The sequence below is a fragment of the Sorex fumeus genome, unplaced genomic scaffold, assembly GCF_029834395.1.
Source record: "Sorex fumeus unplaced genomic scaffold, SorFum_2.1 ptg000072l, whole genome shotgun sequence".
In the NCBI taxonomy this organism is placed as follows: Eukaryota; Metazoa; Chordata; class Mammalia; order Eulipotyphla; family Soricidae; genus Sorex; species Sorex fumeus.
The window spans coordinates 7,272,666-7,297,477 of NW_026606129.1; the positions used below are offsets into that span (position 1 = coordinate 7,272,666).

General features: G+C 44.1%; 1 protein-coding gene across 3 annotated transcripts in view; it reads left to right on the forward strand.

Moving 5' to 3' along the window:
• The window catches only part of GRM7 (glutamate metabotropic receptor 7), a 931,188-nt gene that overhangs the window by 869,760 nt on the left and 36,616 nt on the right, over nucleotides 1-24,812 (forward strand). For 2 of the 3 annotated variants that reach the window (XM_056129058.1, XM_056129059.1), the window contains exon 9: nucleotides 20,600-20,846. The exons of the other annotated variant lie outside the window; for it this stretch is intronic. In XM_056129058.1, coding sequence (XP_055985033.1) covers nucleotides 20,600-20,846 — 247 coding nt within the window. The remainder of the gene's footprint in view (nucleotides 1-20,599; nucleotides 20,847-24,812) is intronic. 3 annotated transcript variants of the gene reach the window in all.

Consider the following 24,812-nt stretch of genomic DNA (forward strand, 5'->3'; position numbering starts at 1 on the left):
CATCTGGTGCCCCACTCCCAGCTCCCAGAGTGCCCTGTGCTTGCAGAAGTGAAATCCTGTCTCTGCTGCCTACTCCTGGCACCTTCTCCCCTCTGAAGGACACACATATCATTGGCTTAAGGACCCACTCTGACCCCAAATAGTCTCATTTAGGGACCCTTCAAGGTAGCATCTGTCAGACCCCTTATCCAACTAATGCCCCAGGTTTTAAGATATTTCAAAGAGCAATTGAATAAGGAAAAGGGGTGACAAAGTTCCATCCACTGCACCCTCAAACTTCTAAGTGGCTTTTGATATTTGGAAAAGGCACTTCTGTGTCCCGGGGTAACACTGAAATAGGATGATGCTCATTGAGAGGAGTTGGGGATGAAGCCCCTCAATCCAAGAGTCTCTATAGTCTTAGTGGGATTCGAGGATGAAGGCCCTCAGTCCAAGAGTCCCTTTACTCTTACTGGCCTCCCTGGGAGCTCCTGAGGTTTTCATCACAGGAACCAGGTAAGGACTGAATTTTATCTTTTGCAGGATGCTAGATGAGTCCTAACTTCTAAAATGAGGGCTCTGCTTCTCATGCAAAATGGAAACTCATTTGTTTTCTTCCCCTTCTGTTATGTTGGGCGTGTGGAAAATTTTAAAACTAAATGCATCCATCAGCATGGTTTCTTTGCATCAAAGGCAGACACGAGTCCCTCCATTCACATGCCCCACATGCAATCCATGTCACATAAAGAACCACGACTTACAGTCCACACTATGAGCTTAAGGACTGGACTTTGGGTGTTCAAGGCACTGATGGAACAGACCTGGCACAGTGCTTGCCACTGACTATAGTTTTTACAGTGTAGCCTTCTGGTATATGAGTGTAATCCATTAGTTCAGGTGTGTTTCATCCTCTCCATCAAATAAGTGTGTATATCTGTGTACTTCCCAGGGAGTGGCATACACAGAGCATGGGAACACAGATTAGCAGGACATGCTTGAAGTTCTACTCAATCTACTCAATCCCTTTCTTCCAATGCCAATTATATAAGGATGCCATTTGAAAAAGTGAAGCATCCCCTCACCCAACTTTTGAATAGGTCCAAGTGAAATGATTGGGACTTTAAAACTATCATAGCAGTTATGACCAAGATCACCTAAAATGGACTGATTTCCCAGGTACTGAGCTGGTATGTCTCATGATCTCATGATCATGGTCTCATAATCTAAGGCCATTTGAATTCTTAGGGAAGCATAATAAGTACTTGTTTTGGAATAGTGCTGGAAGAATAAAAGAGTACTTACTTTGGATAACACATGAAGGCATTTTGAAATCACAAGAGGAAAACCCTCCATGTCTTGATGCAAATGATTGTGTCTGAACCAGGTCATAGCTGAGCCCAAAGGAAGGAGTATTTGTGCTCAGTAAAGCACCAGCATCTGCAGAGACCAGAACATGGTCTGCAGAGGCATCTGGGAAAGCTGGTGTTGCGCTTAGCTCCCCAGAGGAGGACAATGGGAAGTCAAAAAGGAAAGAGCTAGAACTGGGACAAACTAAAAGTACCACGGTTATTAATAGTGATTATTTGAGTCATGCTTTTATGGTGTCAAAACACCTTGAGAAGAAACCATGGGGAGTGGTGACTCATTCTCAGATGTAAATGCCAGCATTAACATCTGGGCAGGGCTCCGAGATGAAACCCTGCTCAGTTCCAAAGTGTACCACAAAGACTGGCACACATCAAAAAGAACAAGAACAACCAGTGCTGGCGTGGATGTGGGGAGAACAGAACTCTTTTTCATTGTTGGTGGGAATGCCGATTGGTCCAGCCTTTTTGGAAAACAATATGGGCATTCCTTAAAAAACAAGAAATTGAGCTTCCATATGACCCAGCAATACCACTTCTGGGAATATAACCTGAGGGTGCAAAAAAGCACAGTAGAAATGACATCTGCACCTGTATATTCATTGAAGCACTGTTCACAATAGCTAGAATCTGGAAACAACCTGAGTGCCCTCAAAGAGAGGACTGGTTAAAGAAACTTTGTTACATCTACAAACTGGAATACTACGCAGCTGTTAAGAAAGATGAAGTCATGACATTTGATTATAAGTGGATGGTCATGGAGAGTATCATGCTAAGTGAAAAGAATCAGAAAGAGGATAGACATAGAATGACTGCACTCATTTGTAGAATATAAAATATCATAATATCAGACTAACACCCAAAGGCAGTGGAGACCAGGGACAGGAATATTGCTCCATGGTTGGAAGCCTGCCTCATGAGCTCAGGGAGAAGGCAGCTGGGATAGAGAAGAGATCACTAAGTCAATGATGGTTGGAGGGATCGCTTAGGATGGGACATGTGTGCTGAAAGTAGATAAAGGACCAAATGTGATGACCTCTCAGTATCTCTATTGCAAACCATAATGCTCGAAGGGAGAGAGAGAGAATGGGGGAAATTGTCTGCCATAGAGGCAGAGGAAGGGCTGGAATAGTGGGGGTGGGTGGATACTGGGGATATTGGTGGTAGAAAATGTGCACTGGTGGAGGGAAGGGTGTTTGATCATTGTGTGACTGAAACTCAAACACGAGAACTTTATTATTGTATCTTACGGTGATTCAATACAAAAATTTTTTAATGTACCTGGGGAAGGGCTCATTTCTGAAGTCCAAGTTATTGTCTATCCAGTCCTGAGAACAGCTAGAATGTGCTTTGAGAGGTGGCAAACAGGCTTCAGCGCATCTTAATTTTCATGGTAGGTAAAGATGGAAAACTACTGGGGCAAAGAAAACACCAAGAATCCCATGCATTTGAAAATCTGTGTTTATTGGGTGTACAGTGCTTGGCTAGTCATTAAGTTATTGGAGCTGAACTTTCTATGTTTCAGAGAACCTCATGGGCCAGGGTGCTCGTGAAGGGGAAGTAGAAACACACAAACCACGATTATACTAATTACATACCAGGCACCTCCTTCCTCTGCTGGAGGTTAGCAGGACTCAATACTCACTGCTCCCAAGACCCCCAGCCCCATGAGAACTGTGCCAGTTTCTCTATCCAGCAGCTACAACAAACCTATTTTTCTCAAGATCTTGCCAACTCATCAGCTTAGTGAGGCTTGGGGAAACTGTTCTGCTTTCTGGTACATGTGAAGGACATTAGCCACACAAGGATGATGGAGCCAGACTTGCCAACTCTGAAAACCACAGTGATTTCTCTCCAAGTTTGTGTGTATTCATAATTTAGTCCTTACAGAAAGGTGTGTGTTAATTGTATGTGAGTCCCTAAAAACAGATCCTAAATTTAGATGAACTTATATGTTCATAAAAGACCTTTCTGGGTCTCGTAAATTTTGTAGGTTGAGTTCAGCAAGTCCCCAATGACTTTAGATAATGCAGTTCTCAGAATGCCAGTAAAGGTTCACTGGAATGTCCTCCCCATTAATATTCTACATGGCAGGGCTGGAGCGATAGCACAGCAGGGAGGGTGTTTGTCTTGCATGTGGTTGACCCAGGTTCAATTCCTGGCATCCCATAAGGACCCCAAGTATCGCCAGGAGTAATTCCTGAGTGCAGACCCAGGAGTAACGCCTGAGGATCACTGGATGTGACCCAAAAAGCAAAAATATTTATACACTATGTGGCGGGGATCGGGACAACATTTGATGTGCCCACCTTTCCCCAACACTAGATGCTGTTACAGAGAGGGAATCTTTGTTAAGTGCATATTGAGGCCCATCAAATTATTCATAGCTTATAAGTGCACAAAATTGATAAGGCTGGTTGTATCTGAAGTAACAAGACCTCACTAAGATAGGATCCACATTTCTGTTGTCAAACTCAAGTTGGTGGAAAAAGAGGCTGGGTTCTATTGCCATTATTTGACAACGTTTTTACCTGGAATGAATGTGGTGGTAGTTTTGGCTGATTTTATGTGATCTTGCCCACGCATTCCACCTTGGATATTTAGTAAGTAACAGCTCTAGCAGAAATGGATGAAATCTTGTGGAACTGACCAGAGTCCATTTTCAGAGACAAAACAATGGAAAGTGAATTTTCCAGTGTTCCCTGTGACCCATGATGGATGCACAGTCATGAAAGGTTTCTGTAACAGTGATAGCCTATCTTGGGAAAATCCATATTTTTGTTTATAATAGAGTGCACAGAATGGCAAACATCAAGTAAAATGAAGTTACCGGATAGTTACCATAAACTCTGTGAGTTAGATTCAATTTTAGAGGCTATATTTATTCAACAATTTCTCACCCACTTTTGTCTACAATCATTGCAGCTTCATTCCTTTTGGCTATATTTTTTTTTAAAAAATTATAACTAGTTAAGTAAAGCAGGGAACATTTCCAAAGGTTAACATAACCATTTTATAGAAATATAATGCTAAGAGTACTTTATGTCAAACATATCTTAGGATTTTCAGCAAAGATTTTTTTTCAGTTTCTGCCAACCACTTTTTAATATAGTAAACGACATTTTGATTTCTCAACCCAGCAACAATATTCCTTTGTCTGAGCTACTCATCTTTCTATCTAGCTGTCTTCAATTAAGACTTGCTCTAATTCAAGCCAAATGAGGTGAACATTAGCTGTTGCTTGCTGAATCCTTACAATTTTCCCCACATGCAAAAAATAAATATTCCTGCTTCCCAGTCTACCAGTTTACTTAGACATCCTTGGATGCAGAGGGATGAGGAGAACTTGTGTGGTTGAGCACCCGAGTGCCGTGTGATTTCAATGACACAATACTTTCTAGAAAGACACTGTGCAGCCTGGGGAGGTGAAACTCTGGTAGGGAGGATAATGAGGGCTGCAGTGGATGGAAGCAAGAAGATATGACCATTTCAGCATCTTCCATGACTTCTATCGTGATCAGTTTATCTTTTTAACAGTTACCTCTGCAATGCTCCAGAGCTCCTGGAGAAGAAAAAAAAATAGCAGGCTATGGTATGTGAGTCCTCTGAGTATGAAATGCATCTAGCCCAGTAGAACGTGAACTCACCCTTGGGTGCCCACCTTTCCCCAACACTAGATGCTGTTACAGAGAGGGAATCTTTGTTAAGTGCATATTGAGGCCCATCAAATTATTCATAGCTTATAAGTGCACAAAATTGATAAGGCTGGTTGTATCTGAAGTAACAAGACCTCACTAAGATAGGATCCACATTTCTGTTGTCAGCCCTATGAGAGATGTTTTCAGGAGGAGGAAGGACCTGGTTTTCTATTCCCCTGATGTCTAGAGGCATTGTCTCAGATCCCAGCAGACTTTACAGGCATAAAGGTACTATTTATGCAGCAGCCTAGATATTTTCTGGGGGTGAGGGAACAGCCACACTCAACAAACATTTTACAGGATTCCTCAAGCTTTCTAAAGAAGCTGGTGTGGTTTGGTTTGATTTGGTTTGTTTTGTTTTACCATGGCAAAGGCCCGGAGTAAGCCATCAGCTGACCCATAAATGCTGGTAGTGAGCACAATTGTGTTTATGGTCAGGTGAGGGAACAGCCTCCAGGGAGTAGGGGATACTCAAATTTTCTGGGGGCCTACAGTCCATAGGGGCCACCCAGCTCCAGCTGTGCTCATGTCAGTTCCTTTCTGATTGGGTGGAGGGAATTCTTTCAGATGAGTGCAAGTCCAGTGCTTTGAATAGTGGGGACGTGACTGGGAGTCTTGCTTGAAAGGACAGGGGATACAGATATGATGCCAGGGTCCCTTTCAGACCTTCGGTCCATCCACACGCCTCCTATTGCCATGTTCTCACCCTTATGGACGCTTTCCTCTCCCTCTGGCTCTTCCTCTGTTACTGGGGACCCCAGACACCCCCAAGGAAGACGGATCTTTTCCCTGATATGGAGGAGTAATCTGGAAAAAGAAACAACCACCCAGGAGGGAGCAAACTGCAGAAACAAAATGCATAGATGGTCTCAGTAAAGTCAGCAGTTTTGTCAAAAAGCGAAGCCTAGCCTCTCACAGGCTGAACTCTTCACAGAGTTGCCATAGCAACCATTTCATCTTTTTTCCATTGTGAGGAGACAATTAGGTGCTATCCTGGGTGTCAGCCAAGCTTCTGGAAAGCAAAGCGCCTGTCCTTTCCCCCGGGGCACAGCCAGGGCTCTGCTGCTGCTGCTGCAGCTCTGGAGGACTCATTATTGGTCATTATGTGTCCTTGTTCCAGAAGCAGTGACAGGAGTGGGTGAGAGGCACCAACCAGGCCTCTGCCCACACAGGGGGAGCAGAAATCTCCTTCAGGTGATGGGGACCCCCAACTGCCTCCTCTGGTTGGTCTCGGGAGTACTCCAGGATGGGACTGAGCCACAGGCTGCAATGCTCCCCCTCTCTCTTTGGGGACCCGGGATTCTGCCTCTCCTTGGACGCCCCCATACCCACTGTCCCCAAATGTGTCTGCTTCCAGGCTGCAGACACGGACAGAGCCCTGAGTCCACCAACCGTGCTTCCTGAGGTAACACTTTGTGACCACCTGAGATCATACCCACTAGCCTCACTTGGAAAGTCTTGGCTGATAAGCCCTCCTGGGGTCGGGCTTAGGAGAATTCACAGAACATGAAAAGAAGGCATAATAGGGAGCCTTGTAGGGAGAGGGAGCTTGAACAGATGGCGCATACATGTCCGGAGAGTGGCGTTCTCCTAGGACATGGCCAGGCCCACGTGGTGGCTGGGAGTGGGGAGGTGAAGAGCTGGGAGGTGGAGGCGGGAAATGCACTAAATTTAGCTTGAATCTGTTGGATGATGGAAGGGCCATCTAGAATATCCCTTTAGACTGTGCCAGTATCGGGTCTCCAGATGGGTCCCACATGGTCCCCTTGGATCTCCTCACTCTCTCCTTATCCTCGCTTCCTGCCCATATGAGCTGTTCTGGCCAGCCCCTCTTTTGCTGGACTTAGTACCCACTGTTCTGTTTCCTCCCTCCCCTCCATTAGCTCCATAAACCACAGGCCAGAGCAGAGTCACTGCAGTAGGAGAGAGGAGGGAGTCCATTGACACGACCAGAGAACAACGACATGTCTAGAGAGTTGGGGCTGGGTCAATGCAGACACAGTACCCTGGATAGGCAGGTAACTAGTATGGACCCTGTTCTTGAGTTTCAATCTGATCACTGCCAAGACTCTTCCAGGCCACCATGCCAAAAGGAAGAGGCTACCACTGGCTCACTTTCTGAGTCTCTGTGCTGTACATTTGAAAAACTCAATGAGGGACTGGGCAGCCCACAGTTTCTAGACAGCTGCCCTGCCCGCATACCATCCAGACTTCAGCCCTGAGAGCCTTCTTCATGGAGGTTGCACTCTAACCCAGGCTGTTCACACTTTCTGGATGATTTTTATTCCTTTGTTCAGTTGCTGCGAATTGACTTACAATGATCCAGAGGCATGCTACAGATTGTGCAGTGCCTCCAGGGAATATTCTAGGGAGGAGATGCTAAGTAGACATGCAGATGAATGAATAATCACAAATGCCATTAATGGTGGGCTGGAGCAATAGCACAGAGGTAGGGCATTTACCCTGCGCGGCTGGCCTGTCCGAGCCGGGTTCGATTCCTCCGCCCCTCTCGGAGAGCCCAGCAAGCTACCAGGAGTATCTTGCCCACATGGCAAAGCCTGGCAAACTACCTGTGACATATTCTATATGCCAAACACAGTAACAGAAGTCTCACAATGGAGACGCTACTGGGCCCGCTTAAGCAAATCGATGAACAACAAGAGGACGGTGCTACAGTGCCATTAATGCTAAAGATGCACTATATTTTATTAGCAAAAAACAAGGGGGGGAAGGATGAGGAAGGCTACAGTTTTCATGTGTGGATCAGAGAGGCCATCTTCATGGATGTGACAATGAGACCAGAAAGACAGGAAGTAGAACCAGAGTGATAGCAGGTGTGTGTGGAGGGGGAGGGGGTTCTGGGGGCGGGGGTGGGGGTGGGCGGAGGACGTGCTTGCCTTGCATGTGGCTGACCAGGCTTCAATTCCAGGCACCACATATAAGCCCTGCCTTCTGCCAGGTATAATCCTTGAGAGCCCAAAACAAACAAAGACATAAACAGGAAGTGGCCAGGGAACAGCATCTAACACCACAGGAAGGGCAGAAAGTAGTGCCTTGAAAGAATCAGAGATCCACACATGAAAACTGTAGCCTTCCTCATCCTCCCCCGCCTTTTTTTTGCTAATAAAATATAGTGCATCTTTAGCGTTAATGGCACTGTAGCACCATCCTCTCGTTGTTCATTGATTTGCTTAAGCGGGCCCAGTAACGTCTCCATTGTGAGATTTCTGTTACTGTGTTTGGCATCAGGTGCAGGAAGGCACGGGATTCTCTGCAGGGTTCCTTGACCATGGTGAAGTTTGTGTCTTCATCTGAAGTAGAACAAGAGATTCATGTAACTCTGTGAAATTTCAACAGAATTGTCTTCTGTGTTCAGCTGTAAAGAGACCTATAGGACCCAGGAAAAATTCCTCTGGACTGAGCAGGAGTTTCCAAATGTGTCAAGCATGGACCCAGGGCAGAGGCTTAAGGGACTCGAAATAGTACTTGGGCAAAGCACAAAGCTCTGGTCCCAGACCTGGGAAACAAAAGCAAAGGAACATGCATCTTGTAAAGATGAAAGCCAAGGGAGAGAGCACAGCCCAGGCACGACCTATTCTTTATCAGCAGCAGGTGCAGCTCTGGAGAGCCCCAGGCTGGCTCTGGTTAACCCTGGCACTCAGGATCTAAGTTACACTAATGCCTACAGCCCTTTTGGACCCCCAGCCTGGTTGGCTAAGTATGGCTCAGCCCGGCCTGAGCCCTGCACAAAGTCCTTCTCCTCTTCCCTCCACCTCTGCCACACAATAACCCAATAAAACTCCATGGGATCTTGCCCATCTTGGCCGTATTTCACTCTCTCTCCTGGTCGGATGTGGGTCTTTCCCAGTCCGGGCTCAGAATCCGGTAGGTGTGGAGACTGAGTTCATTGCTGTTATTTGTGCTTCTGGCGGGTTTATTGCGATTGTTTGTGCCTTTGGGGTTTAAGCTACTGCAGCACCGGGGTTTGGGAGGGATCAGAGCTAACAGGCATCCCAGGATTGTCAGTTCAGCTGCCTGGGTTGGAGCCATGATAAGTTTGACCTTTATCAGGCCACTATTAACTAACTGGTCTCACAGCACCGAGGTTGGGATGCCTGCCCCCACCCACAGATATATCAACACCCAACTGGTGATGTAGAAGCAGATTTTCAGGCACTACATATAAGCCCTGCCTGATTCCCTGACACTGGGAATCCGAGCTCATACCAACAGGGAAGAAGAACCATAGGTCAAGATTGGCATTGCCATAGCTCAGGGGTAAGACATGAGAGAGAAAGTCCAAAGATACAGATGAGAAACTGAAAACCTCATAGCTAGAAATAATGGGAAGATAGAGCTAGAAGATTATGATGATCAAAACCCACCAAAGTTCATCAGCAATGACTTTGAAAACGGAGATAATAACATACTTTCCTTTGAAAAAAAGTCGGACGCTATCTTCCTGTAAATGACTCTCTTAGGTCTTGTCTCGATGAGCTCTTTACAAGTCCAGCTTATAACACAAGAAGTGCAAAGATTGTCTCTTGCTTTTAGCATTAATTGCACATCCATATTTTCATTTGACTCTTGTTTATGTTTAGAAACTAGAAAGATGACTTTAAGCAGCTCTGCACTTCCATCACTGACTTTCAGTTGGAAACTCTAGAAATGGGCTTAACTTCACTCCACTGCTTCAACTCACAAGCTCACACAGTGTCATCGAACATCATGGTGAATTGTCTGATATCTCCCAACAAGGAACAAGCCATATTTTTTTCTTAGGAGAGGGGGGGATCTGGCCATGATAAGGGCTTACTTCTGAGTCTGTAGGGCTCAGGGGACCATGGGGGTGGTGGGGATGACAGGGACAGAACCTAAGTCGGTCATGTGCAAAGCAAGTGCTCTACCCACTATAGTGTGTCACCAGGTCCCAAAACCAGCCTTTCACACTCTGCAACCTTTTTTGCTAAATGAAAAACTTAGTCCTAAAGCTTTTCTCAAGGGGATAAAAGAAGACCCTGAAATCAAGCAGAAAGATGCTTGAGGCAAACTAAAAGGGCAAGTTTTTGCTCTGGATGCAAAATCACTGCAAGCAAAGACCTAAGATTTATAAGATTCTCCAATTTGCAAGAAGTAAGTGTCCTTGGCAAAGAAAGTGGATCAAAAGTTGCCAATATTGACTACAGATAAGAAAGCTCTCTTAGATTGTAGGGTGGAAACTGTGAAAGCAAAATCAAAGGTCAAAGGGCTGGTGGAGGAAAAAATCTATGTATGGGCATGTGGCATGTGTTTGTGTGTGTCCAGCAAGGTCAGAAGTGATGTGTTTGCAAGAACTTGCCATAGCGATAGCATTCCACTCATCAGGATGGCATGGGAGAAAAAACTCCTGAACCTTTCTAAGCCATGGCCAATGTGAATGACAACACTTAATTATACTACATATGCATAGACACAGCAGAAGGTGTCTGGGCTGGAGAGCCAAGTATGGAGACGGAGGTGATTTTGAGCATGAAAGTCATTTATCTCATCCTCCAGAATGCGTTTTGCATTCACACTGAGGGCTTGAGGGCTTGTCCCACATTCATCCAAATTAAGAATAAGACTGTGCATGGACTTCTGGTCCTATCTAGCCAGAGAGAGTCAATGATTAAAACTCCTTCATGTGTGAGACCTAGGCTCCAACCTCAGAAATGAAAATAGCTAATAATTATTAGGGTAAAGGTAAAAGGTAAAGGTAAAGGCCCTCCCGTTGATCGTCGATTTGCTCGAGCGGGCCCAGTAACGTCTCCATTGGAGACTTTGTTGTTACTGTGTCTGGCATATCAAATACTCTCGGTAGCTTGCTGGGCTCTCCGAGAGGGGCAGAGGAATCAAACTCAGGTCGGCCATGTTGGCCGCTTGTAAGGCGAACGCCCTATAAATTCAATGACAAAATCCAACTCACTAAACTTTGGAAACTGCATCTTATCCAGTAATCATTGGATTGCTGACCTTGTGATTTGATGTAAAATGCCCATCCCCCAAAATGCCCCATAGTAGTTAATGTGCATTTATGTCATTATATCCCTCATCTCCATCAACGGTCAAGAATCAGGGATGCTGTCTCATTTGCCAAACACAAACAAACACTGACCTCCCGTTGTTCATCAATTTACTCGAGTGGGCCCAGTAACGTCTCCATTTTGAGACTTGTTACTGTGTTTGGCATATTGAATACATCACGGGGAGCTTGCCAGGCTTTGCCATGCGGGCGAGATACTCTCGGTAGCTTGCCAGGCTCTCCGAGAGGGGCAGAGGAATCAAACCTGGCTCGGCTAGGCAGGCTGTGTGCAAGGCAAATGCCCTATGCTATGCTATCGCTCCAGCCCATTTGCCAAGGTGTCAAAAATCAGATGGGTCAGACATGTAATGCGATTTAGAGATGACCACTGGACTAGAGCTGTTACCGACTGGATTCCATGGGACACAAAAGGATGTGTGGCTGCCCACCTAAGAGATGGTCAGACTTCTTTGTCAAAACCCTGAACAAATGGTTCGAAGCTCTTTGTGTTCCTGGAGCAAGCAGATGCCACTGGGCTGCACTAGCACATGACAGGGACGAATGGAGACATTACTGGTGCCCTCTTAAGCAAATCGATGGTCAACAGGATGACAAGTGATACAAGTGATAATTCTGTCTATTTATCTGTCCTCCTACCCCTCCATCCAGCTCCAAATCAAATATAGTATTTCTACATATAGGGGTGGAAGTGAGGCGTCATATTAGGGCGTCAACTGTGGCAATCACCTCACACCATTGATTCCCTTTGGTTTTCAGTGATAAGTTATCCATGAATGTAGCAGCATGAGATAGGGTTCGACATGGGATATACAAATTTCAAATTTACACGGTTTGAACTCTTGTCACTTGCCAGAGGCAAAATAGATGCCCAGCATTATCCATCAACCACATAAGGTCAGAACTCGACAACTTACAGGATGGAACGATAGTACAACAGTACAATAGTACACTTGCCTTGTACAACTCTGACCCAGGTTTAATCCCCTGCACCCCATATGGTCCCCCTGAGATTACCAGGAGTTATTCCTGCATGCAGAGCCAGGAGCTGGTCCCCAAACAAAAATACTGAACAACTTGTAAAGGTTGACAAGTTTTTAACAACAAAATTACCAGTTGGTTGTTGTTATTGCTATTTTGAGAGTCACAAGCAGTGTAGTTCAGGATTTACTCTTGGCGGGAATTAGTGGACCATATGTGGTGCAGGGGATCAAACCAGGGTCAGCTGCATGCAAGGCAAGTATCCAGTCCCAAATTACCAGTTTAAACAATGAAGATCTTGTTCTTTTGTGCCACCATTCTTCTTAAGTTCTGATCTCCTCTCTTCAAACTCTTAATTCCCATTATTCTGCCATGGATGACACACCATGAAGCCAACGACTTGAAGGACCTAGAGGGAATTCTTGGCACACAGTGTTCCAATCCCTATCTGGTCTTTATTTCTTGGAAACCAGGTGGTTTCTATCTAGAAAGCGGGTGTTAAGGAGAGAAAATAAGATTCTGAATAGCCCAGAACCTTCAGAGTTACATGAATATCCCAAACAGTTGTCAAATCACACTGCATCCTTCTTTTCCGTGGTGACCATGCCAGCACCTTTCCTTATTACCTGAACTCTGGGATGTTATAAAAATTGTAACTCTTTTTCCACCTGAAGCTCTATGAAAAACCTTGTTCTCTCTCTCCACTCTCACCTGTTAACATGAGAACTTCTTATTTCTCCTCGACTTATGTGGAAAGGTAAAGGTAAAGGCCCTCCCGTTGTTCATCGATTTGCTCGAGCGGGCCCAGTAACGTCTCCATTGGAGATTTTGTTGTTACTGTGTTTGGCATATCGAATACGTCACAGGTGGCTTGCCAGGCTCTGCCGTGTGGGCGAGATACTTTCGGTAGCTTGCCGGGCTCTCCGAGAGGGGCGGAGGAATCGAACTCGGGTCGGCCATGTTGGCTGTGTGCAATTGCCTAATGTTGAGAGAAGAAAAAATATATTGCTATCTAATATATACGATATACTGGGGCTAGAGCGATAGCACAGTGGTAGGGTGTTTGCCTTGCACACAGCCAAAATGGCCGACCCGAGTTCGATTCCTCCGCCCCTCTTGGAGAGCCCGGCAAGCTACCAAGAGTATCTCGCCTGCATGGCAGAGCCTGGCAAGCTCCCCGTGACGAATTCGATATGCCAAACACAGTAACAACAAAGTCTCCAATGGAGACGTTACTGGGCCCGCTCGAGCTCGAGCAAATTGATGTGGAAACATAATAATTTCTTATTTCTCCTAAAATTATAGGTAACAGAAACAAAGGACTTCAGCTTTCAGTGAGGAGGTTGCCATGAATGCTTTTCATCTGTGGATTTTATATGCAAGATTATCATTTTGAAATATACCAAAGTATGACTGCATGGGGGCTAGAGATGGTCCAGTAGGCAGGGTGCCTGCCTTGCACACAGCAGACCTGCTTTCCATCCCCAGCAAAACGTAAGGTCCCCTGAGCACCACCAGTAGAGATCTCTGAGAGCAGAGCCAGGAGTGCCATTTAGCATGGTCCTCTCCCCTAAGTATAAGTTAGATGGAACAGAACTGTGGGAAACAAGTGTTTGGTGCCATAGCCCACAAATAAAGCAGAACTCAGCACCACTGTGTAGCTCAGTGCTGCATGCTGCTGCCTTAGGTTTGGGGATGCTCAGCACATCTGATCCTGTGACCTTCTGGGAGACGCACTCTTATTATCTCCACGACAGAAATGAGGACACAATTAATAGCAAAAGCACAGTAGCAAAATGAAAACATGACAAATATTAGTTTTTCTTAAAACAATATTAAATGTCAAGGATATTTATCATACCTTGTTCTTGCTTTGAGAGTAATATGTTTTGTTCAACAAGAACTTAATAGGAGCATATTTTGTGGCAGACCTCATGTTCATTATCCAGTAAATTATTCTATAACACTTCATGTGTTAGACAAAATAGTGGAATAAACAACTAGATTTATTGGGGGTGGGATGGGTGGACACACACTCACATACACCTAAACAACAAAATAACATGATCAGTATGAAGATGTCTTAAAAATTTGAGAAGGCATTTACCAGATGATCCGGTAATTCCACTCCTACGTGTCTATCTAAAGAACCCAAAAGCTCACCTATGTTTATTGCTGTACTATTTACAAAAGCCCAAATCTGGGAACAGATCAACAGATGAGTGGACACAGATGTGGTCTGTGCACACTATCAAATACTACTCAGCTATGAGAAATGATAGAATCTTGTCATTTGCTAGAACTTCCAACGATGGCATTAGAAGTCATTATATTAGGGAAAATAGAAAAAAGACAAATATCGGAGGTTCTCACTCATGCATGGGATAAGGTAGGGAACAGAAAATGGAAATATCTCTTGGACTCTGGCACCAGAACTGAGGTTTTTGGGGAGTCCTACATGGACTGAAAGACTTTGGTGGACTCTTGGTGGTGAGAGATGTTGGCATGTCTACTGTGGTAGCACATAAACATTTACTCTTAACAATAGTTCAACAAAAAACTAAAGCTTGTAATAAATGTATAGAACTCTAATAAGATAGTAGTATTGTTTCACATATGTCAAATGGCTAAGAAACATGAGATTGCAATAAACATGGTGTTTAGCCATAATCAGAAGGTGTTCACAGGAAAGCAGATGTCTGAAAGTGGCTTTGTTGTGAGTCATTGTGGAGTCGTGGGCAGGGATCCGGCGGGGGGGGGGGGGGAGGGCTCTGCACTTCCCCTGCTTGGCCCACCAGGGGCCAGTTTACCTACCATGCTCCTCCAGCAGTTCTTGCAGGAGAAGCTACCCATCTGCAAATATAACCTTTGTACTCTGCTCAAATTATTCCCAAATGTGTAAACCTCATTGGGCTGAGTTTGCATTTTCCAGGCAAGCACTGTAGTCTGACTGATGGTTTTTTAAGCAGAGCAGTTGGTGTGCTCTTTGGAGTAGTAACTGTGGAAGGGGATCAGCGACATGTCCTGGCAGGAAGGAGAGGAGACGGGTGATGGGGTGTCAGCTATGTAGAGGCAGAATTGGGGGGAAAGAGCTTTGTAGGAGGATCAGGAAGCAGAAGTACTCTACATTGTGAGAAAAAATGGCAATCAATGTATCCCTTATGTATTAGTTAATTCCTCATGCCTCCCCTGCCTGTTAAAAGATAATCTCTTCCATGGCAGAATTATTATGAGCATCTTCAACTCATCTGTAGCTGAGGTGATTCTGTAACTGGTGCCACTGCTGGTCTATCAAGGATGGGGGAGCTTTAATGGGGTGAACAGACCAACGGAAAGAAACAAAAGACTCAATGAATTCACAGCATGTGGTCCTGAGTTAATTATCTCATATCAGTGGAATTCACCAAATAGCCCCAGAACTCTGCCTAATCGGATTTTATATAGATTAAGGTGGTCATTTACTAGTATGTATAAATATTTAGTTCGTTTTTATAGCCCACGCTTATTAAAGACATCATACATCACAATGAGACACTTTTGATGAGCCCTGAAATTGGTTGTTTTCCCCCTGAAAGTTCTCATTTTATACAGATCTCTAGGCCCTGAAAATTTTTCATCTTTGCCTTTTATTCTTTGGGCTGGAGGATGAAAAATACTCTGAATTTCCAAGTTTAAAACCTGTCAGTGTTACAACTATTAGCAGTCTGCCAGGAAATCTCTCAAAATTGTCTTCAATGAAATCCATTCCGCAACTAACTCAGAAGAATTTGCAAATTTCAAAGTGTTCTCTGGAACACTAACAAGTTTTCCAGTCTCTCGGTATTTTAGCAATCATGAGTTAGACAAGAACTCAACTAACCTGAGATGCTACTCCAGCTGAAAAAACAGCAGTGACATTGTCTGCTAAGCCCCCACGTTTGGTCTGACAATGAACTTACAGAACATGAGAAAAATGCAGAGAGCGAATTCAATACCAGCCTAAGCCCAGCTAAATAGATAATTCCTGCACCCTCTTCCAGCAGTACCTGCTGATACTTTTCAATCGGATGAGACACAAAGAAACTGGTCTTTATAAAGGCAAAAGACTTTTCTAAAGAGAAAGCAGAGTATAACAAAGAGATTTTTTAGACACTGTAACCAATTCAATCAATGAGACACTGGAACAAAGTCCAATGTATATGAATGTGATTATAACAGTAGCCTCGCTTGAGATCTCCATCACGACCAGCTCATTTCCCTATGGGACAAAAAGTGTATGTTTGCATCTAACACATTTTTTGAAGTATAACATTTTATTTGGGAGTTTGGTGGAAGGGGTGAGAAAGAGAAAATAACATGCTTAAGAGAACATGTGAGCATCTCCAGAATGGAGAGGGAGCCTTAGTACACTGGCATTAGATATGAAACTATGACGTCCATACTTTCTTGCTTTGGGACACATCCAGGGATTCAGGCACCACATGCACATGGCAGCAAGTCATGGGCACAGGCAGCGTATGCGCACAATTCCTTGTTTAGTTTGCTTCTAGAGGGTTTTTCCAACCTGCCCCATATGGGGCTTTCTACCAGGGCAAAAGTCCCTTGCTAGGGGGTTGCCAAGGGGGTAAGAGTTGGGAGTAGTTGATGATCTTCTTTGAAATTCCTTTCCTGCTGGAGCTTCTCTCCCAGGGGTGTCAAGTTTTGCAGTTAACATTTCATGGGTACTCATATGACATATTTTCAAGTACTTTTTAGATATTAATTAGGTTTGTTAAAATATGAAGGAGGAGATATTAGTTTTATTTTATGAATGAAGTATAAGAACTACTCCAGACAAGGATTCCATGTATAAGAACTACTCCAGACAAGGATTCCATGCATCAGAGTTTGAGACATTATTCTAGAAACTTCTCTAGAATATTATGCAAAGCTCTTTTATGGCCTGTACCTACATTCATATTTAGATATTCTTTGGTTATTACAGCTGAATTATACAAGGTGAGTGATAGAAAGTCACACCTGAACCAGAGAGATAGGCTCTTGTCTTGCATGTGGCTAATACAGGTTTTTGTTTGTTTGTTTGTTTGTTTTGCTATCCCTGGCACTCCCTATGATACTTTGAGCTCTGCCAGGAGTGATACCTGAGCACAGAGCCAGGAGTAAGCCCTCTGCATAGTCAGGGGGATGGGGGGGGGAAAGAGAGAGAGAGAGAGAGAGAGAGAGAGATTAGTTTGATGCTAAAATGAAGGCTTCATTGATCCAGGCATTTGGAGATTCCAAAGCAGCGTGTCTTGTTTTCCCACAGACTGGTCCATGGAGGGTTGATGGAGGAGTGGGTATGGGGGCAATACTTTCATTCTGTGTGGATCCTTTACCCTCCAGATGAGAGAGGCAGGGGCCAGCCTGAGGAGGGCTTCCTTCTCAGCACAGCTGCATGCTTGCCAGGACTCCCAGACTGAGGAGGGAGATCATAGTAATTGCCCACAGCCTTTGCCACTCTTAAGACATCACATGGAAGACACAGTAAAGTGGGGTGAGACATGCAAATCAATCAGGACATATTTGACAGTGAGCATTGAACAAGAACATGGGACTGAGAACAAATATGCTGGTTTTCTAAAACAATCCACCATAAGATCTGTCCGTACGGGATGAGCCTGCTTCTGCAGCCAGGATACGCTGGCTCTGTTCCACTCGGGGTGTTCAGGTAGGGAAATAGGTTATAGGCTGAGGGCCAATAACTTTCACCTTGTCCTAACTGTATACTGAAGACTACTTGACTAGCATGGCTGGATCCTGTGCCACACACTTTTTAAGTACAGACTCATTTATTCATCTAGACAACATCCTGGCATTTGGAGATATGGCAGGCAGTAATTTGGCCAAGGTCATAGAACTGAATACAGAGGTAAATGAGAACTGAACGCTGACAGAGAGGTCTCGATATCTCATTCTGACCTACTGTGAGATGAAAAAAGGATGACATACGTAGAAATTTTGTGGGTGACATTTATGTGAATTTTCAAAGAATTCTAAAGTGTCACTTTATATACCCCAGATGAATGCAATCTTCCTATGTTCTGTCCCTCTCTTTCTGACTCATTTCACTTAGCATGACACTTTCCATGTAATACCTATGTCTACAACTGTACCTTTTTATTAGTGCTTCACTAATAAAATTTTTTTTTAAATTCTAAAGTGTCATGAGACTATAAATTTTCAGAACAAATTACTGAAGTCTCAATGGACTGGAGTTTGAGATACCAAGAATCAATGTTCCATATAATGAAGAATGAATATATTTTTTAGGTGCACATTGCTGAGTACCCTTTGTTGAGATCTATGCATGCATGCATACAGATGCATGTATATACATAGTTCTGCCACAATAGCAAATGTGCATGTAATTGATGGTGACGCATATATAACCCAACCACATAACACAATGGATGATACAGAATGATTTTCTCCTGAGTGGATAAGCAGAAACCAAAACTAAGCCCCTGGGGTTTGGCCTGAATGACTTTCCCTCTTGGCCTGGCTCAGCCAGGTTCGCAAAATGTGTACTAGTGTGATAACTGCAGTGGACAGGAGAGGAATATAGGCTGTCCTGGTCCATACAGGCCAGTGATCATCCAGTCTCTCCAGAATGGGGCATGGTGTTCAAAGTTTAAAGGTCTCTCTGAGAATGGGATAAGTCTTTAAACCATGATCTTATTCAGAAACAAAAGAATTGTGAATTCAATATCATTGGCCTGTTTTGTATTTGCTGTACACTATGTGGCATTTGGTTGTTCCTGAAATTACCCAGGAAAGCACTCATTCAAGTTCATATTTGCTGGAATGGCAAAATGTTGATTTCTTCCCTGAGACCCTATTAGCAGAGATGAGCCCCAGTCCTCAGTAGGACTGATGAGGCACTCAGGTAACTAGAGAATAGTTGTTTGACCTTGAGGTGATATATGGGAAAAAAACCTATCTATTCCACCACAATAAGTCTATCCATCGGACTTTCTCCATGTCCACTCAGCTGGCACTGCAGGTACAGCTTCTGGACAGATATTCAGGGTCCTACTTCCTTTCTCTTCACATCAGAAAAAGTTACATGATCAGGACAAACCCTGCACAGCAGGGATGTAAAGAAAGATTTTCTTTGGGAGTAGGGAAATGAAATGATCTAGACCTGAGTTGGGAGTGAGGGTTGCCTGGGAAGGAAGTTCTCAGAAGCATGAAAAACAAGAGTCCAAATGGACCAGCCTTGGGAAGTTCCCTAGATTTGATGCACATAAGCATCTTGACCTGAAGTAACAGTGATACAGATGGTGCCCAGGAAAGTGAGGAGGGGAGCAGTAAATGGGTCTCGCAAAGCACAGACCACTGGGGTCTGTCTTTAATGATGGGAAGCTGCTTCCCAGATCAGTGGGGGGCCAGGAGCATAGCATTTCATGATGGCTCATGTTCTTACTCATGTGAGGATTCACAGCAGCTCTTTTTATTAACAACATGGAAATTCACTTTTAAATGTATGTACCTACCTACCTGTTGATTTCTCCCCCATTTTGAGGAATGTCTGATAAATATGTAGTTAGGTCAGAGAACTTGCCTTTCCAGATGCACGCTGCAATGGTTGTGTCTGTGTTCTGGAATGATCTCCAGTTGGGTTTATTGGAATCTTTTTCCTCTTCCATTCAGCCTGGCCGTGAGTTGTGTACATCATCAGTGTATCAGTGATGGCAGCACCTGCTAAACACAGATGGACCCAGGGAACAGTCTGTGGTTTCCCCTAGGTGACCTGAGTTTCCCACACTAATCGTGTCTGTCCCCATGTATAACCAAGGCAGACATGTGTGCATTGTGCAGTGAGTGATTTCTGATAACTTCTTACGGGAAAAAAATGGGTCAACGACAGCTGTGTGGTCACCATTTAGTTGACACAGTGACACAGATATGGCACTCTGTTAGCAATGTGTCAGTGTAAGCAGAGTGTACATGCCAACACCACTAGGTCTTAGTACCTTGCTGCGGCCAGGAGGTATGGGGGGTGGTGCTTGAAGTCAGAATATAGCAGAGAGTGTGCTTCTCGTGGACACCCCACTTACTGCTCTATGAGATTTCAAATAAATCCTCAGAGCCTCTGTATTGAAAAAGAGTGTGATAGTAATCCTTTCGGTATGTGTATATTTAAGGGATAAAAGAATCTCTTTTTCAAGATGACAAATATCTGTGATCTTTACATCCTCACAGTCAGCTGCCAATTCTGATAAGGAAACTTCAAATCTGATTAAAGGGCTGCCTGAAATTCCCTATAAGAGACTTCTCCAGGGCAGGCAGACACCCATGCCATCAAGTCAGGTGAACACATGAGTAGATACTCCAACAAATGTGGACAGTCATTCTGTCTTCATTGTAACGTAGAAGGTTCTGGGAGATGGCTATGCTTTCTCTCTGAGCCAGCATCATCTGTGACATGGCTGTAAGTGTTCAGAGCCCCTCTGCGGTCATTGTATTTGTAATAGTGCCTTGTGTGTTGTGTCTCCTAGCTCTACATACAAACTACCACACTTACAATCTCCATGAACCTAAGTGCGTCCGTGGCGCTGGGGATGCTTTACATGCCGAAAGTGTACATCATCATTTTCCACCCTGAGCTCAATGTCCAGAAACGGAAGCGGAGCTTCAAGGCGGTGGTTACAGCGGCCACCATGTCCTCGCGGCTGTCACACAAACCCAGTGACAGGCCCAACGGTGAGGCCAAGACAGAACTGTGTGAAAACGTAGACCCGAACAGTAAGTACCTCTCTTTTCCTTCCTTCTTCCCACCCTGCCCCTGGGAAAGGCAGTGAGCCAGCCAGTCTCTGCAGAAGCTCTGACCATCCTTCTCAAGAAAGTGGGTGCATGGAAACCTTTGCTCTTAGGGCTTTGCCTCGGTCTTGAGACCATTTCCCTTTTGGTCCCTTTTGGCGAGAGGATTTTCAGAGTGCCCTGCCTCAGCAGGGTGAAACCTCTCATTTTCCCTGACTGTTTGTTCTTTGGTACCAATTCCTCCAAATCTGCCAGGTTTCAGCCCCTCTCTTGCTTCCCTCCTGGTAAAAGAACTTTCTCTCAGGAACCCCTCACTGTACTGTTGTAGCGGGAATGAAAGGGGACTAGTTAAGAACTTCTCAAACAGGAACATGGAGAAAGGAGGAGAAAGGAGTTTTGACTCCACTGAAAATTGTATTTTAAGATTTTTCTTATTCAGTATGAGATAGCAAATAAAACTGGCCAACTTCCTTACAGCTCTGCAAAGTCAACACCCCCCACCCCCATACTGATGCAATCTGCATGTGATATAAATGCCTGCTGTGACCTGGAAGAAGTTTTATCCCATTGGAAAAAGATACTGGGGATGGATGAGGGATAAACTTCCCCACTTGGCGTGCTCTGTGGCATACTGCAGCTCCTGAATGGCCTTAAATTAGTCCTATTGGCAACAAAGGAGACATTCATGCAGCAAAGCAAGGCACGTGGGTGAAACAGGGCACAGTTACCAGGGAGTTAAATACAGAGGAACTCTGTGGCTGGTTTCACAAACACCATGGCAGTAAGAATGAATTTTAGATGCGAAATATGATTTCCAAGATATGTGCCTTATTTCAGCAATAGTTCCATGCGAAATGATGAAGATGCAGGTATTTTTATAGTGGAGGGAGGATAGTCTTCCATTATGTCATTTGGCATATTGCTTTTCATTTATGAACTTATGTTGTTGTATCCAAAGGCATATTGCCAAAGCCCCTCTTCTAAGTACTCACAGGTGTTACCTGTGTGCTCTGAAAATGAAAGGATCTTCTGTATACAGGAGGGATCTTAGTTTCATCCTGACATATCTTGTGCAAGATCAATGAGCTTGGCCTATTGCAGTTGGCTGAGTGAATATTGTTGGACATATTAAGACAATGAAGACAAGTGATAAAGTCTGAGTCTTTCCAGTGGCTTTCCCATGGGAGAGATTCTGGGACAGGTGAATGGTGAAGGCTACGGGAAAGGTATGAGACAGGGCACTGCGCAGGCTCTGTTCCTCTTCAGAGCCATCTAGTGCCAAGGAATCTGGGAGTCACTGATATCTACAGAGAAATGTGGATTGAGAGAGACCTAGATTCAAATCCAAGCCACTTCACTTACCACCTATGTGGCTTGGAACATCACTGAGCTTTCCCAAAGCTGAGAATTTTCCTGTATAAAATGTTTAGCAATGCCTTGTGTAAAACATGTGTGTTGTAAAAGGAAAATAGTACTTCAATTACATGTTTATTTCTTGCCTCTTTTGAAAAGTCACAAGCTGCATTTCAATGTGATTTGTTAGGTCAATGTGATAGTCTAGTAAAGGTATATTGAATGCCCCATGAGTGGAGCTGATGCCCTAAAAATCAATATTCCAATGGATATCTATTTCTAGCTGTAGTGACAAATATATCTTCATCCTTCTACTGTTGTCATCCTGTATTCTAGGATCAGGTTAGCATTTTATGAAGCCCATATCCTGCCTAGAGATATCCTAGTAACAGTTTTACATTGATCTGAACACACATATACACATACATAAAACACACAAACTAAGTATTTCCAAAATTAATGAGTAGAAAATATGGTCAAAGGGATTTTTTTGTATTTAAAAAAATAACATGGATAACAAAATAGATATAGAACAATTAACAACAAATAGAACAATTAACAACATATCTATTAGTTGTACATATCTATTAGTTGTTATCTATAACAAATTATACAAATTTTGTACTAAAAATAATAAACAAAACATTATGGACTCGGACAATCAAGTCACTAATATGCTGCTAAAAATGACTCACTTTCTAACAGTAGAAATTGTTTTGGAAACATTTTTGTTTGTTTGGGGGCCACAAACCAGTGGTGCTCAGGGGTCACTATAGCATTGTGTGGGGGGCCAGGCTCCTGCATGTACATCAACACACTAGCTCCTGGAGCAATCACCCCAGCCCTCTGCTATTAATGATTCATAATGAGGCTGTTTGGAGAGTTATAAGGAAACTTGTTAAAATGCCAATAACTGCTCTAGTAATAGAGGAAGACTCCCAGAATGCTTTGGGTGAAAGCTCTTTCCTCTATGTCCTACCTGTGGAGAAAGGCATTGTTATTTTTGCATTTTGCTGATGATACCAAGGCTTCGTGACACTGTATGACAGGATCCAAGTTCACACACCACCTTCCCACTGAGGTTGGACTGATACCCAGGTCTGGCCTCCGTACCCATGCTTGTCACTCTTGCTGCTCTGATTCTTAGAACACGAGTGGCATACCGTCACCCCAGCACCAAAAAGATCACTTTGACTTTGTAGTAACAGCAGTTTGAATGTAAAAACTGGATGATAGAGAGTGACAGGATTTTTTGGTTAAATGTGGTGTGAAATGCACTAGCACTTGCTGTGCTAACACTCAAAGGAGCCTGCCCTGCTAGATGTTGCACTTTTCTCACTCAAAAATGCCAATATCTTGTTTTCCACATCAGTCAGTGCCATTGACTCCATTTAGAATTTGTCCAATTCCTTTTCCTTGAGAAGGTTCAGTTTGCTTTTGCTGTGGTGTCTACACGAAGCAAGGAGCAGCATTTCCAAAATGAAATGAAACCAGATGGAGTCTTCATCTCACAGCTAGTGCAAGAGGCATTTTAGAATCCATTCCGGCTCCTTTGGGTTGCTGCAAATGCCCTGTAAAGACTAGGACTAGGAATTCACTGAAGCATGGGAGGAGATTTATGCTCTTCCAGACGTTGGGGACTCTGACCAGCTCTCAGAGGTTCCATAGAGGAGTCAAAAGACACCTGCACAAAATTTGTCAATAGAAATTTATGAGGTGCTGGAAATGTCCCAGGACTATGTGCCTGTACACGTGATGCCTGAGTACTTGGAATATGGTCACTTGGCTCCAGATATGCACTTCAGATATCACCACATTATAGATCATTGGACTGTCAGTAGCTGAGGTACTCGAGAAGAGAAGCTCTAAGAGAAATTCTGACTGACCAGGCTGGAAGTCCATCCTAGGATGCTGGATCTTCCAAAGTTTTAGCACTGAACTTGATTTGGGACCAAGTTGAATTAAAGGAGAAGAATATTTTCAATAAAACAAAAATGCCAACAATGATTTCAGACGATCCTTAAGGAGCCACCCTTAGGGAGACTGTGGCATCTCTAATGCCACAACGATGTTTGGAACATCAGTCCCCAGCAATGAAAAGCCTGTACAGAGGCGACTAGTGGGCCCTAGTGAAAAATTCAGTCCATGAGAAAGGGCCAAGCCTTCCTGAAGCAGGAGCGCCTAGACTCTATTTAATATCAAGTACAGCTCAGTCACCTCCAATTTGTGAACTTGGTAATAGAGACAACAGAATTGTTTGCTGAAATCAAGCTCTGTGGTTAAACAGAATTTAACCAAAGCACAGGCCCTGTACTTGCAATAGGAAACGGGTCTTTCAGGAGAGGCTTTGCAGAGTCCTCCCGAAGGAAGGAAGGAAGGTTTAGAGAGAGAGAGCGGCAGTCAGTAATGAAACGGAAATGTCTGTGCCCATCGCTATGTGACCTCCAGCGCTCTCATTGATCAGCTCTGCTTCCTCATCACCACTGACCATCTGCTGCATGCCTGACCTGCCATCAGCTACCCTATGTGCAACAAACTGCTTTCCTCTGGGTTTAGCTGGGCCTCTCATTTGCTTTCTTTTGCCCCAGAAATTCGTTT